At 48.4% G+C, this 15,140-nt stretch overlaps 2 protein-coding genes across 14 annotated transcripts in view; one reads left to right on the top strand and one right to left on the bottom strand.

Moving 5' to 3' along the window:
* Positions 1 to 1,342: 1,342 nt before the first annotated feature.
* C9H9orf78 (chromosome 9 C9orf78 homolog) lies at positions 1,343 to 9,341 on the bottom strand. The gene is made up of 9 exons (XM_520311.8): positions 9,209 to 9,341; positions 8,774 to 8,833; positions 7,722 to 7,773; positions 7,511 to 7,581; positions 5,957 to 6,034; positions 4,930 to 5,127; positions 3,460 to 3,596; positions 3,258 to 3,356; positions 1,343 to 2,309 (listed from the first exon to the last, which is right to left on the bottom strand). Exons 1-9 carry the CDS (start codon positions 9,289 to 9,291, stop codon positions 2,218 to 2,220), a joined length of 870 nt encoding a protein of 289 aa, XP_520311.2. The 5' UTR covers positions 9,292 to 9,341; the 3' UTR covers positions 1,343 to 2,217.
* Positions 9,342 to 9,416: 75 nt separating this feature from the next.
* The window catches only part of USP20 (ubiquitin specific peptidase 20), a 46,543-nt gene continuing 40,819 nt past the window's right edge, over positions 9,417 to 15,140 (top strand). For 2 of the 13 annotated variants that reach the window (XR_010148829.1, XM_054658462.2), the window contains exons 1-3: positions 9,524 to 9,569; positions 9,962 to 10,159; positions 10,852 to 11,237. The gene's annotated coding sequence lies outside the window, so the exon portion shown is untranslated. Of the gene's footprint in view, positions 9,670 to 9,961; positions 10,160 to 10,325; positions 10,529 to 10,851; positions 11,238 to 15,140 lie in introns of all 13 variants that reach the window. The other 11 variants (XR_010148827.1, XM_054658461.2, XR_010148830.1 and 8 more) reach the window with 8 other exon arrangements.

Here is a 15,140-nt window from a genome sequence, read left to right as displayed (position 1 = left end):
GGATCACCTGAGGTCAGGAGTTTGGGACCAGCCTGACCAATATGGTGAAACCCCATCTCTACTGAAAATACAAAAAAATTAGCTAGGCATGGTTGCGTGTGCCTGTAGTCCCAGCTACATGGGAGGCTGAAACAGGAGAATTCCTTGAACTTGGGAGGTGGAAGTTGCAGTGAGCCGAGATCGCACCACTGCACTCCAGCCTGGGTGACAGAGCGAGACTTCGTATCAAAAAAAAAAAAAAAAAAAAAAAAAGAGAAACCAAGGTCTGGGTGCTAGGTGTGCTTCTTGCTATTGAGATGTCATTTCTTTCAGTCTCAGCTGACAGAAAAAAATGTGTGTATATACTGTTAAACACACACATATCTATAAATATTTCTATAGGTAAACATCTGTACCTATATTAAGCTAAACATGAGCTCGTGCTGACATCTCCAACTCTAATCCATTACACAGATCATTGGAGCCTCCTCCCCTTGCTTATCTGTGAATTCCCACCCCAACAGTGAGAGACCCAGCTCCCTCCATCTGGCAGCCACTTTTAAGCTGGATAAAAGATTACTCATTTTCTAGCAAAGGGAACTCTGGCAAGTGAGAACTGTTGACCATCCACTTATTTGCCTGTTCATCCCATAAACACGTGTTGCGTTGCTGTGTGCCAGATGTGCTAGGCCTTTAGTATTCATCTTGGGTTACCCCTGCACATCGCTGGGACCTGTAAATGTTTGTTGAAATATCCTGAAAATATTTTTTAAGTTTCGACTTTTTCGTATTGGATTTAAAATACTTTTGTGCACCTGTTACAAGCCAAACACTATAGGGATCATTCATAGTTTTGAGGACTGCCTATCTGTCAGATTATGGGCTATGCCCTGGGGATTCAAATTTAAAAATTAGGCACACATGGTTCCTGCCTTCACTGACCATATTCAAGTGGAGGAAAAAAAAAATCTCCATTTTACAGATGAGAAAACTGAGGCTAAGAGTGAAAAGGATCTGTCCAAGGACACAAGTAGTAAGCTGCGAGGTGGGCTCAGATCTGACTCCTGGGCCAAACCACTGTAACCACAATACCTGCTCTAAATCCACCCAGAAGTCAGCCAATCTGCTCTTTCCTCTTTTGGACCCCTGTGGATGCCTCAGGAAAAATGAGGGCACAGGTAAGAAGGTACTTGACAGCAGGTTGCAGCATGTCTATGCTGCAGTGGTCCAATCATAGCTCACTGTTTGAAATAAATGAGAAAATCCATCTCAGTAATTCAGTTTTACATTTAGGCTACCCAAACCATGGGCTTTAAAAACATTACCTGATGCTGGTATAAGAAACATAATACAAACAATAAGGTTGGATTCATTTTGAAATTTAATAATTCTAATAGTAATAAGAAACATAGTTTATGCTTTTTCTTTTTTAATGAAAACAAACAAGTAATTTTGTAAAAGTCAGAAAACACCAGTATCCTTCTGATCTCATCCTGGATTTTTCTGTCAGCTGGAGGATGCATTTCTGACCCCATCCCAGACACGTGAAAGCAGAAGACATGATGCATCTATAATAATGAAAGCACAATCTAAAGAGTATTATCACACCGTGAACAGCTTCTTCCTGACCCAGAGCAAATATTAAGAGAAAGACAATATATTTACAAACAAGATTTAATAATGCTCACAAGAATAGAGTTTGCCCCCAAATGGAAAATTACACATTATTTTGTTTCAAAAAGTTATAAATTTAGTGCTTGAAAAATCCAGCAGGTAAGTAGAAGGACTAACAGGGTCTGTTTCTGGAACTGTCCGCCAGCAAATGAGCATGCTCTGTCCTGGAAGCCATTTTTCTTTTTCTTTCTTTCTTTTTTTTTTTTTTTGAGACAGAGTTTTTTGCTCTTGTTGCCCAGGCTGGAGTACAAAGGTGCAATCTCGGCTCACCACAACCTCCGCCTCTTGGGTTCAAGCAATTCTCCTGCCTCAGCCTCCTGAGCAGCTGGGATTACAGGCATGTGCCACCACGCCTGGCTAACTTTTCTGTATTTTCAGTAGAGACTGGGTTTCTCCATGTTGGTCAGGCTGGTCTCAAACTCCCGACCTCAGGTGATCCGCCCACCTCGGCCTCCCAAAGTGCTGGGATTACAGGCGTGAGCCACCACGCCCAGCCAGGAAGCCATTTTTCATGGGAGGGATATAGGGAGAGGAAGGCGATATTTACATCCCACTCTGCACAGCTCAGTACCGCCTATTCATTTTCTTGAACTTCTCATAATGATAGTCATCAGTTGCCTTCTCGTTAGCAGGACGCTTGCGGTTAGGAGGGGACCCTGAGAAGGAAAAGAACAGGAAAGGTGGTTTGCCATGCTGGAACCCACTGCTAGACTTTACTCCATGCAGGCAAAGACAACTGCCTGTTTCCTTCCCCACAGGAGCCCCAGCACCTAACCCAGTGAACACAGTAGGGCCTCAGTAGATACGTATTTGTCTTTTTTTCTTTTCTTTTCTTTTTTTTGAGATGGAGTCTCACCCTGTTGCCCAGGCTAGAGTGTAATGGCATGATCTCAGCTCACTGCAACCTCCAACTCCCGAGTTCAAGTGATTCTCCTGCCTCAGCCTCCTGAGTAACTGGGATTACAGGCACCTGCCACCTCGCCTGGCTAATTTTTGTATTTTTAGTAGAGACGGGGTTCACCATGTTGGCCAGGCTCGTCTTGAACTCCTGACCTTAGGTGATCTGCCTGCCTCAGCCTCCCAAAGTGCTGGGATTACAGGCATGGGCCACCGAGCACGGCCAATACCTTTTTCTTTTCTTTAAAAAAAAGATGTGGCCTCACTCTGTCACGCAGGCTAGAGTGCAGTGGTCCAATCATAGCTCACTGCAGCCTTGAACTCTTAGTCTCAAGCAATCCTCCTGTCCCAGCTTCCCCAGCAGCTGAGACTACAAGTGTGAGGCACTGCACCCAGCTAACCTTATGAGTAGCTTTTATTTGTCCTTACTGAAATTTTCTAACTTCTTGAGTCTCTACTGTGCGTGAGAATATGAGAGAGTATGAATTCTCAGAGCAATCCTAACAGGTAGGTTCTATTAGGATTCCAATGAGGAAACTGAGGCTTAGAAAGGGGAAGGCACATAGTCATGGTCCAGAGCATGGACTGGAACCCAGATGCCCCGGCTCCAATGCCAGGCTCCACCCTGTCCCCCGCTGCATCCTGCCTCCATGGGTTCCCACATTGCTGAGCACTCCAGGCAGCCCCGAGGCCTTTGTTGCACTCACGCTCAGGCTCTGGCTTCTCCGTGTCGCCTACTCTCAAGGGCCGGGCCTTGGGCTCTTCTTTGTTTCTCCGTATGGGCGCGTTGAGCTCCTCATGATAAACTAGACCCAAAGAGACCAGGGGACACGTTAGAACATGAGGTTCCTAGGGATCTCAGCCCAAATAGGGGAATGGGGGCAAGACTGCTCTCCCTGAGGGGCTTACATCTGTTGTGCTGCACGTAATTCACAGCCATGTTGGTAGGCACGAAGGAGGTCTCGCTGTCTTTCTTCTTGTTCTGCTGCTCTGCCAGCAGACGGGCCTTGGCATCCTCCGTGGAAATGATATTTTTTATTTTAGCACTATGGAGAGAAAGAAACCACACCACTTAGAAGATGATAGCACCTTACTACTCAGACATGAGTGGTGAGGCTAGCAGCCCAGCAGTACATAAGAAAATCATGTGTCCTGGGGCACAGCTCTCCACTTTATCAAGCACACTTGTAGTCACATTCTCACGGGACTCTCACGGCCGTTGGAGAACCACAGTTACTCTGCTCTTCTGATCAAGAGCAAATTGAGCTTCAGAGAAGTAAAATGCTTAAGGCTCAAAGTTTGTAAAGGCCAGAAAAGAGCCCAGGAAGCCTCCCAGCTTTCTACTGTACCAGAAGATTATTCTAACAATTGTACTTCTTCCCTAACAATTCCCTTTTAAAGTGGATATTTTAAGAAGGATCATGGGGAGAAGGGGTGGGTGAGCCTTTAACATGGCTCCTGCTAGAAGAAAACAGAAGAATAAAGGGCCTGATACAGCTGAACAGCTGTAACACGCTAAAGAACCACTTTTGCTTCCAGCAGTCAGGGGCCCTTACTACTCTGATCAAGCCTTCAGCGAAACTTCTAGCAACAACCTGCCAGGGACAATCTCATTTGTATTTGTAGGATTCTAAGGACACAGATAAGAACATGGGGTCTCATTACATTGCCCAGGCTGGTCTTGAACTCCTGGGCTCAAGTGATCCTCCCACCTTGGCCTCCCAAAGAGCTAGGATAACAGGCACAAGTCACCATGTCTGGCCTTTTTTTTTTTTTTTTTTTAAAGGGTCTTACTCTGTCACCCAGACTGGTGTGCAGTGGTGCAATCATGGCTCACTGTAGCCTCAACTCCTGAGCTCAAGTGAGAGCCCAGCTAATTTTTTAAATTTTTTGGAGAGACAGGAGTCTGACTATATTTCTCAGGCTGATCTCCTGGCCTCACGTGATCCTCCTGCCTTGGCCTCCCAAGTACTGGGATTATAGGCTTATAGGCATCAGCCACCACACCTGTCCCCCATAAATTTTTTTTTCCTTTTTTTTTGAGATGGAGTCTTGCTCTGTCGCCAGACTGGAGTGCAGTGGCATGATCTCGCCTCACTGCAACCTCCACCTTCAGGGTTCAAGCAATTTCCTGCCTCAGCCTCCCAAGTAGCTGGACTACAGGTGCCTGCCACCATGCCCAGCTAATTTTTGTATTTTTATTAGAGACGGGGTTCGACCATCTTGGCCGGGCTGGTCTTGAACTCCTGACCTCGTGATCCACCCGCCTCAGCCTCCCAAAGTGCTAGGATTACAGGCATGAGCCACCGCGCCTGGCCTGTCCCCCATAACTTTTAACTGGAAAGCACTGTGTCTTCTGCCTAGGGGTCTCAAACATACTCGATGCCCAGGTCCACCTCAGGAATGCCACTCAGCATCTGGTTGGAAAGCATCTCCTCGGTCTTCTTTGCTGAGGAAACGCGGATGTTTTCTGGAAGTTCATAAAGACAGTCCTCTGCATTCTTTGGCTTAACTTTCTGTTCCTCATGTTCCACGATCCCTTTCCTCTTCTTTAGCTCTGTCTCAATGTACTTCATCCTGAAGTGAGAAACCCAGAGGCCTCAGGGAGGGGTGGGAAACACACACCAGGTGTCCTCTAAATCAGTGGTCCCCAACGCTGGCCCGCAGACCAGTGACAGTCCATGGAGAAACGAGAAAAAAAAAATAACTTGAGTTTTTTCATCAAGTTAGAAATTTTCTAAAGAAGCACCAACCTATGAGGTTATGTCCCACTAATCTATTGGTGTTATGATGTACAAGGTTCTTTGAAGACAGAAAGATGATAGTTTGCCAATAGCTTTGTTGGCAAAATAAAAAGTGGGCAAGCCCATGTTTTATCCCTGCAATGTTTTGGGGAAATATTACTAGTCATGAAACCACCTTTCAAAACAAGTTTTTATTTTTTATATTTTGGAGACGGAGTTTCGCTCTTGTTGCCCAGGCTGGAGTGCAATGGCGAGATCTTGGCTCGCCGCAAGCTCTGCCTCCCAGGTTCAAGCAATTCTCCTGCCTCAGCCTCCCGAGTAGCTGGGATTACAGGTGCCCACTACCACACCCGGCTAATTTTGTATTTTCAGTAGGGACGGGGTTTCTCCATGTTGGTCAGTCTGGTCTCGAACTCCCCACCTCAGATGATCCACCTGCCTCGGCCTCCCAAAGTGCTGGGACTACAGGCGAGAGCTACCGTGCCCGGCCTGAAAAGACCTTTTAAGAGGTTTTCAAAGTTCTTAAGCTGGGAAGTAGAAAGAGAGGGGCCAACTTTAACATCTTCTAGAAAATTCTAGAAATGTCATCTGTTGACTAAATATCTTGGACTCTGACCGGAGTCCAGCCCCAACTGCTCACAGCCAAACAGACTGACACTTACATGTCTGCATCCTCATCCCTTCGGTTGGTTTCTGCAGAAAACGATGTCCCCAGGTGCAGGTCCTCCTCCTCACTGATCCTGGAGGGAGAGAACAATGAGGCAGAGCTTTCAAGTCACAACTCAATGAGGCTGAGTTTTATGTTCTAAGAAGAAAACAAAGTCATAAGCATTTATAATATCCTATTTACAGTTGGCAAAAAAAAAAAATGCCGTAGTATATGTAAAGAAAAGAAACTCTAGAAATATATGCAAGCAAACTGTTGGCTGCTAGTGATACCTCCAAGGATTGAGTGGATACACTTATCCTTAGGTATCCATGGGGGATTGGTTCTAGTGTCCCTCAAGGATACCAAAATCTGCAGATAGTGAAGTCCCTTACATAAAATAGTATAATATCTGCATCTAACCTACACACACACTACCATCTGCTTTAAATCATCTCTAGATTACTTATAATACCAAATACAATGTAAATGCTATATAGTTGTCACAAAAGTAAACAGTAAACTTTTATTTTTTTAATTTTTGAATTATTTGAATGTTTGATTTATTTATTTATTGAGACGGAGTCTCACTCTGTCACCCAGGCTGAAGTGCAGTGGCGCAATCTCAGCTCACTGCAACCTCTGCCTCCCGAGTTCAAGCAATTCTCCTGCCTCACCCTCCTGAGTAGCTGGGATTACGGGTGCCCACCACAATGCCCGGCTAACTTTTGTATTTTTAATAGCGACAGTGTTTCACCATGTTGGTCAGGCTGGTCTCGAACTCCTGACCTCAGGTAATCCGCCTGCCTCAGCCTCCTGAAGTGCTGGCATTACAGGCATGAGCCACCGCAGCTGGCCTGAATTTATTATTTTTGTTAATTGTTTTTATATGAAACTTCCCCATAGGTTCACTTATTTTATTTTTTTGAGACAGGGTCTTTCTCTGTCACCCAGGCTGGAGTGCAGTGGTGTGATCGCGGCTCACTCTAGCCTCAACCTCCCTGACTCAAGTGATTCTCCCACTTTAATTTCCTGAATAGCTGGGACTACAGGCACATGCCACCACACCCAGATATATACACACACATATATATATGCGTGTGTGTATATATATATGTGTGTGTGTATATATGTGTATATACACGTGTGTGTATATACATATGTGTATATGTGTGTACGTATGTGAATATGTGTGTGTGTGTGTGTGTATATATACACACTTTTTTTTTTTTTTTTTTTTGTAGAGACAGGGGTCTCACTATGTTGCCCAGGCTGGTCTTAAACTCCTGGACTCAAGCTAACCTCAGCCTCCCAAAGTGTTGGGATTATAGGCATGAGTCATCATGCCTACAATACACTCTTACAAAAGGAGTCTACCAACTTGGCTCTAAGTTAACTTTTAAAGACTTTTTGCTTTCTTTGTTTTTAAATAACACACCCTTTGCAAAGCACAAAACCTGCTTCAAGATGTCCTACTAATGCTGCTGTTACAGGCCCCAGCTCTCTGAGGGAACCTAGACCCAGGCAGCGGCTAAAGGTGAATTTGCATCTAAGCTTGTCCTGCACTTACTTATCTTTGCCCCTTTCCTTCAGTTTCTTCATATCCACCATACCACCTGTCTTCATCTGAAAGGGATCATCCTGCAGAAAGCAAACACAGTTAAGAGGAAGCATCTAAATACATGGTAGTGGAATTTTTTTTTTTGTAAAGCACGCTCACTCACTGAAGAGCACTGCAGGGAGGGCTGCCATAACTACTCAGGGAAGACCCCATAACTTACCACTAGAGTGGTCTCCTCTTGTACCTTCTCTCCCACCAGCAAGGCCACAGCACTGAGCAAAACCAAAAAAAAAAGGAGAGGGGGAGAGAGAAATGGCATAATTCAGAGATAAGGAGGAATCCTCTCAGGTATGCGGATTGCAACATTAGTGCAAGGGTGGGATTTGAGGGGTGGGTAGGCAAGCCGGCTGGAAAAGCCTGTAAGCATAAGACAGGGCTCAACGAGCACCGCAGATGCTGGAAGAAGGGTGCGCTGGTGGTGAAGTGGTACACTTTCCCACTTTCCTGTAAAGCCATTTGGCATTATCTTGGCTTGGAAATCTCATTTCTAAGATATTCTCATCATGGAAAGTGCAGCTAAAGATAAATTTAAGAGAATATCCACTGCAGCCTTATTTGATAGTACAAATTTACAAAATCACCTACATGTCCCAAAATAGGGGATTTGTTAACAAATTACAATACACACATCTGGTGGAATATTATGCAGCCATTAAGAAGGCTTTCTGAAAAATATTCCACAATATGGGTGAATGCCCACAATGTCATAATGAGTTGAAAAGAACAGGAAATAAAAGTACATAGAAAGATGTTCACAATCTGAGAGAGAGAGAGGAAAAAAAAACAGATTGGAAAGAGTATTAAATATTAATACCAGTGCATTCTTGGGTGGCTCTGCAAGGAAAAAAAATGTTAACACTGATCATTTCCGGATGGGAGAATTATGGGTGCTTTTTATCATGTTGACTATACTTCTCTAAATTATACAAACTCTTAACGATCGATATGCATTTCACAATTAATTGGTTTTAATAAAAAACGCGAGTTAGTGATCTGTTTCTGTATCTCTGGAGCACACCCCGAGACGACACAGCTCAGGGCATGTCCTGGTTAAACATGTGCAAAGAACGCTGTTCTCCAAGTTGGGCAGTGGAAGGTGTACAGTATGTCAAGAGAAAAATCTACGTCTGAGGAGATATTTGTGACAGCGACCCGGACGCGGATGTGTCTGTCGTCCCCGCCGCCGCCTCCTCCTCCCCGCGTGGTACCCACCTCACCCCGTTGGGCCTCTTCCTCAAGTTCTGTACCTCTCTGGTCTCTTCCAGTTTTAATCTTTAAAAAGAAGAAGAAGAAGAAGCAATGCATAAGCTGAGTGATTCCCCGCGGAATCCAAAGCTAACAGAGCCAATAAGGCACCTTCGAGGGCATCCCAGCCCAGCTACTGAGCCACCAGCACAGTGGTCCAGAGGACGACCTTGTGCCTAGACCCACCGGGAGTCAGAGCCACTGCGCATCCCGGAGGCATCTCTCTCAACCGTTCGAGCTTGGGGCGGTGGCCTCACCCCTTGAGCCTCAATTTCTGCGTCCGCAGAAGGAACCACCACCCGAGCTCACAGTTAACAATGTCAGCGAAGCGCCGAGCCGGTGGTGAGTCCCCCAAACAAGTCTATCTTTACCAAGCCTATGGGATCCCCGCCCCAAACGCACCGAACCTCCTCTGAGTCCTGCTCATCTTCCTCTGACTCCGAGTCGCCCCGGCGGCGACGGAAAATCTTCCGGACGACCGGCATGGTGACAACGGCCCAGTTGTACAGCCGCCGCGCCTCTGCGCAGCGGCCCAGGCTGCTTCCGGCGCGCGGCAGAGCGGTCAGAGCGCCTGCCCCGTCTGGCCCCGCCCCCGGCACGCACAGCCCGCGTGGCCACGCCCCCTCTCCTGGCGTCAGCCTCTTCCGATTGGACGGTAGAGGGAAGGAGGTGGGGCGTCGCCCGAAGGCCCCACAACCCTGCGCGGCGCCTCAGAGGGGGCGCGCTTGACTGACAGGCGGCGGCGGCGCAGTTGCGAGCGCAGGTGAGTTCCGGGCCGCCACCGGCTGCTTCTGTGGGCCGGGCCTCTCAGAGCATTGGCGACCCCAGCCCGGCTCCGGGCTGACAGGGCCTGGCCTCGCCAGGTACGTCAGACGCAGCGGCCCGGTGAGCGGAGCCCGGGACCCCCCCCCGGCCGCCGCCGCCCCTCTCCCCTCCTCCGGTCGGCGCCCAGGGGGGCCTCTGGGCCCCAGCACCCCACTCTGAGCTCCCTGGGGGCTCGTGGCTTCTCCAGAACCGGGGCCGCCCCCCTCTCATTTCTGCCGGGGCCTGACCTAGCGTTGAAAGCATCCGCGTGGCGTCTCGCGTCTCGGGCGCTGACTTTTCTTTCCTCGGGCTCTGAGCCCTGACGTGCGTTTTTTTCTTTCGGAACAAAAGATGACCACTTCCCTGCGGTGTTGACTTAGAGTCCCAGCGCCGACTGCCTCACAAATAATGGCCCCCAGCTTCTCCGCGAGGAGAGGCGCGTCTGATGTTTTGAAGCCACGCAGGAGGGTTTGAGCCGGGGGACTCCTCCTCGGTGCTTGCCGGCCACCCCCCTGGACCTTCACGGGTCTGGTTTTCCTCCTTCGGCAGGTCAGTCGCTCTACCGTCTGCCCCTTCCACCCCGAAGATGCTGTGAGGATAAAGTTTATTTGAAAAACGGGTATCAGCAAACGCTTAGGAAATACCTAAATGCATAAATAATGGCTTCTAGGACTTTTAAGAACCCCTTAAGTAACAGTAGTTTTCCTTTTCTCAGTGTCATCCCTTACTTTGAGAACTACCTCTTATTAAGCAGTTACTATGTGGCAGGCCCTGGGCAAAGCATCATCTCATTGAATTCTCCCAGCAATCCTTTGAGGTAGATTGTTTTTCGTTTTACAAACGAGAATGCGGAGTCTCCGAGGGGCAGTGCACGCCTCAAGTTACCCAGCTAGGAGGTGGAACAGGAATTGGTTGCAGGTCAGTCTCTGCCGCACGGTTTGCACAGGGCCTGGCACGGTAGGAGTGCAGTAGATGTTTGCTGCTGCTGCAGCTGCTGTTACATCTCATTGGCTAGGGGGAAGGGCCGATGGGGGCTGTCTGGGGTTCCCCTTTCTGGAAGACCATTCCGAAGCAGGGCAGCATTTCTAGAATGCCTTACGTTTTCTCTGGAACAGTCTCCACTGAGATTGTTCTTCTCTTCCTTGGGCTGGAAAAAATAGTAGACTCGGGACTTCTTGCACCAGCGTTTTATCTTTGGTCAAAAGCCATATATTAAAGTCTCAAAGTCTTGCCCTCTGCAGACTGGTTCAGCCAAACCCAGATGCACGTGCACTCACTGGATGCGGAGTCCCTGTCAGATGATGGAGAGGCTCCTTGGGAATTGCTGCAGGAGTCCAGGGGGTCAACGTCTGCAGCTCTCACGCTCTCAGAGGTGGCTCTGAATCTGCGCATCAAGCAGCCCATCCACCAGGGGGTACTGGACACTACTAAGGAAAGGGCAAGAAGGCCAGGGGCATTTCTGGACCCTCCTCCTCAGCTGAAGTCCCAGGGTACAGATGAGCTGCTCCCACCCTTGCTCCATGAGGCCAGAGGACCCAGTGATAACCACCACCTGTGCTGTGGCAGATCTAATTGAGTGCTGTTTAGCAAAAGGAATGCTGAAAAAGTGGCAGCTATGAATCTGGCAGTAAGTGGCTTTGCCAAGAGACTGCAGCCCAAGTCTCACTGGGCCCTTTTAAGCGTAGGATGAGACTGTCTCTCAAAAGGACCCTCCCAGAAATACAGGTTCTATGCAGTTCAAAGATGAATCCAAGCTCTTAGTCTTGTTTGGGAGTTCAGTTGTTTTAAGAAAATGTACAGATTCAACCTAGGTTTTGGTTGGTTTCCTAGCTCCTTTCTGGAGCCAGATGAAATGTTGGCTTGTTTCAGGGTTCAGGGAGCATTCATGTCCGATTGGATTTGGGATCCAGCAACGTGATACAGTTCACAGCCCAGCTATAGTCGGCATCCAATAAATGTATTTATTGGATCAATGTATTCAACAGATTCTTAGCATTTACTGTATGAAGCAGGCACTGTTCTAAGTGCTTGAAATAAGTCAGCAAAAGAGACAAAAGATCCCTGATTAGTTGAGTGTATGTTCTCACAGTAAAGTATGTAAAGTGTGTTAGAAGATGGTAAGTGCTGTGGAAAAGAAACAAATAGAGCAAGACAAGGGAATCACCTCCGGGAGGGTGGCAAGGTTGAGTTGCAAATTAAAATGAGCGCATTCTGGTTTGGGACTTGGTTGGAAACATGACAGATAAAGCAGTGGATTGAATGACAGGCCTTGGGTTCCAGTCACTGCCTGGTGGTTTTAGGGGTCTGTAAGCTTGAACTTTATTTTACAAAAGCTTTTATTTAGAGTGTACACCCTGAACTCAAGTCCTGATTGTGGGGTATTTAACAGTGATGAAAGAGCCAGGCTGTTCTTAGCCTTTTACCTTAGCAAGACAAACAGTATCCAACTGGTTCTCATTAGCATGAAGGAGGAAACTTGGAGAAGCCATGCACGTTGACAACAATTTTTTTTTTTTTTTTTTTTGAGACGGAGTCTCACTCAGTTGCCTAGGCTGGAGTGCAGTGGTGCGATCTTGGCTCACTCCAACCTCCGCCTCCCAGGTTCAAGTGATTCTCCTGCCTCAGCCTCCTGAGTAGCTGGGATTACAGGCGCCCACCACCACACCTGGCTAATTTATGTATTTTTAGTAGAGACGGGGTTTCACCATGTTGGCCAGGCTGGTCTCGAATTCCTAACCTTGAGTGATCCGCCCGCCTCAGCCTCCCAAAGTGCTGGGATTACAGGTGTGAGCCACTGTGCCCGGCCAACAACAAATATTTAAAGGCAGGAAAGTGGCAGTGCTCTTTGGCTCCAGTGAGCAGTCATGGCTCAATAAATAGAAATTTCAGGAGAGCCAATTTCCATTGATTATAAAGACTTAGGTTTGAAGCAACTAGAGCTGCCCTCTGGGAAAAGGGTGATTTTATCATCAATGACTGCTCAAACTGGGTTTGGAGAACAACCCAGTAGGGCTTTTACAGAGCAGAGTTGTGCCTTAAGGGGAAGATGCATGGTTTCTAAACCCCTTTAAACTCTGAAATTGCATGGGGAAGGCAGCTGCAGATCATGCTGCCTGAAAAGAGAGGATCTGATTTCAGGCCCCAGAAATCATGATTTTCCTAGTTCTTAGTTTCCGCATCTCTAATGTGAGTTTTTTCTAAGGTTTCTAGTCTGAGCTTCGAGACTGAGTTTCTGCTCATGCTTACTCACCACTGAGTGTGAGGCTTTTAATGACCTGGGCCAGTGACTGGCTGCAGCCTAGGGTAGCCCCAAACCCACGCCTTCTCCAATTAAGGGACTCTTCCGGACAGAGCTCAGAGCAAAGGGTAGTAGTAGGCTTTGAGCTGCAGGGAGATAGTGTCATATCCTAGACTGAAGGAAGTTAAGCTGAGCAGAAAAATGCTCTGAAGAATGACTCAGAAGAGGCTCTTGTGAGGAAGCTTCCTTGGAGTACGCGTGTTTGGATTTGGGGAGTGAAGGTCGTCCCCATGCCAGGCTGACCGGGGCTGTTTGTGACATCGTGGAGCTGAGTGTTCAGAGCATGGGCTTCAGGGCAGGCAGTCGTGGGTTCGAATTTTGGTTCTGCAGCTCAGTAGCTGTGTGACCTTAGCCAGTTATTCCACTTCTCTGAGCCTCGGTGTCTCCATTGTTAGTGATGGAGATGGATTTAATTTGGAACCTTGCCACCTCCCAGGGTGGTTGTGAGGGTCCAGTGAGGTCACATGTGAGAACACCAGACTAAGATGTTAGTGTCAGTTCCAATATTCAGGGCCGTGGGGCAGGGGGCAGGGCGATGAGGAGACACAGAAGTGTGTGGGCAGCAGAGACTGTGGAGGTGCGGAGGCATGGGGAGGCCTGAGGGCTCTGCTTCGAGAGTCAGAGGATGGTGGCCTCCGAGTGAGGACTGGGTTAAGGGAAGGGGTGGGTGTGTCTGGGACTTAGGGGGAATGCTGTTGTGTGGAGGTAGAGTAAAGACAGCAGGAGGGAGAGAAAGGGTGTGCGAGGGCCAGAGGGGAATGTGGAGGGGGTGGGCACACACCCTGTGCAGGGCTGGGGGTGTGAGATGGCTAATGTGGTTGGGGTCAGCGTGGGCAGGACTGTGGGCATCGTTGTGTGGGTGGGAGGCCGGGAAGTGTCGCCGTCCCCATCCTGAGGGACTGGTTCCTCGCTGGGAGGAGGAGGATGTAGCCAGAACCTCTGGGAAAACAATGAGTAACAGGCACCAGAGGCAGCCAGGTCCAGATGTGCTGCCCACCTAGGACCACAGGCTGTGCTGGCTGGTCCCTCCCCTGCCCTTCCTCAGGCCTTGCCCCTCCACTTTGCCCCTGTGGGTGGAGTGGCACTTTCCCCCTCCCTGGAGGCCCAGGGAAGGAAAGCTGCCTTTATGAGCCTGAAGCATCTTGGAGGTCTCCTGGGGCCAGCAATGGTGGGCTCTTTGCCAAAAGTCTCAGGCCTTCCTCCTCCCATCCTGTGCTCTCCTGCCCCAAGAGAGGAGGCTCTGGCGGGCCGGGAGGGCGGGGCACACGCTGCACCTTGCTGACTTGTCGTACAGTAGGTCCTACTCTGCGTGGCTGCACCTGGAAGCACGTTCTTTCAGCTGCACAGGTGTCTTTCCCTTTTGGCCTTTATGAAATGCCTGCTGTGCACACTCCATATATTTGCACAGAGGCACAGGTGGGACAGAAAGAGTGGGGAAAGCAGACACAACCTGCTTGCTTCCTGCTGTGTTGCTTCCTGTCTGGGACCTTCCATTCCTCCTCTGTGAGATGAGAAACAGCCGCCCTTGCCCGAGAGAGTGGGTGAACGAAGCCCTGGGTACCAGGTCTGGAGGCTCAGTGGGTGCTGGGTCCTGGATCCTGCGATGGGGCTGCCTGTTCCAGAAAACCCACTCCCTGCTCCCACCTCAAAGATGAGAAAGGGAATCTATTTTTTTAAAAAGTCAAACTTAAGAAAAATTACAAGAATACAATGAACTCCCACATACCCCTCACCTAGATTCACCAACTAGTAACATTTGCCTTATTTACTCTAACTCTAATCTCTATAGTTATTGTCATAATTATTGCTGATTCAGGTAGGAGTAAGCTGCAGACATCACAGTCCTTTTCCCCTAAATATCCCAGTGGGAATTAACTAAGAATAAGGATATTATCCTACATAACCAAAGCGTGAGTTCCACCTTTAGAAACTTTTTTTTTTTTTTTTTTTTTTTGAGACAGGGTCTTGCTCTTGTCACCCAGGCTGGAGTGCAGTGGCGCCATCTCAGCTCACTGCAACCTCCGCCTCCCAGGTTCAAGTGATTCTTCTACCTCAGCCTCCCAAGTAGCTGGGACTACAGGTGCCCACGACCATGCCCGGCTAATTTTTGTATTTTTAGTAGAGACGGGGTTTCACCACGTTGGCCAGGTTTGTCTCAAACTGCTGACCTCTGGTGATCCGCCAGCCTCAGCCTCCCGAAGTGCTGGGATTACAGGCGTGAGCCATCATCAC

Source organism: Pan troglodytes, chromosome 11 (genome assembly GCF_028858775.2).
Source record: "Pan troglodytes isolate AG18354 chromosome 11, NHGRI_mPanTro3-v2.0_pri, whole genome shotgun sequence".
NCBI classification, from domain to species: domain Eukaryota; kingdom Metazoa; phylum Chordata; class Mammalia; order Primates; family Hominidae; genus Pan; species Pan troglodytes.
The sequence above is the reverse complement of the archived record's forward strand: the minus strand, read 5'-3'. Positions and strand labels throughout refer to the sequence as shown.

Bases quoted from the DNA above. Each gene is read 5' to 3' on its own strand.
- C9H9orf78 (XM_520311.8), bottom strand. From the start codon at position 9,291: ATGCCGGTCGTCCGGAAGATTTTCCGTCGCCGCCGGGGCGACTCGGAG. The intron at 6,035-7,510 runs GTAAGTGCAGGA...CTCTCCCTCCAG, and splicing joins AAGGAAAGGGGCAAAGATAA to GATCAGTGAGGAGGAGGACC. The intron at 5,128-5,956 runs GTAAGTGTCAGT...TTCTCACTTCAG, and splicing joins AGGGATGAGGATGCAGACAT to GATGAAGTACATTGAGACAG.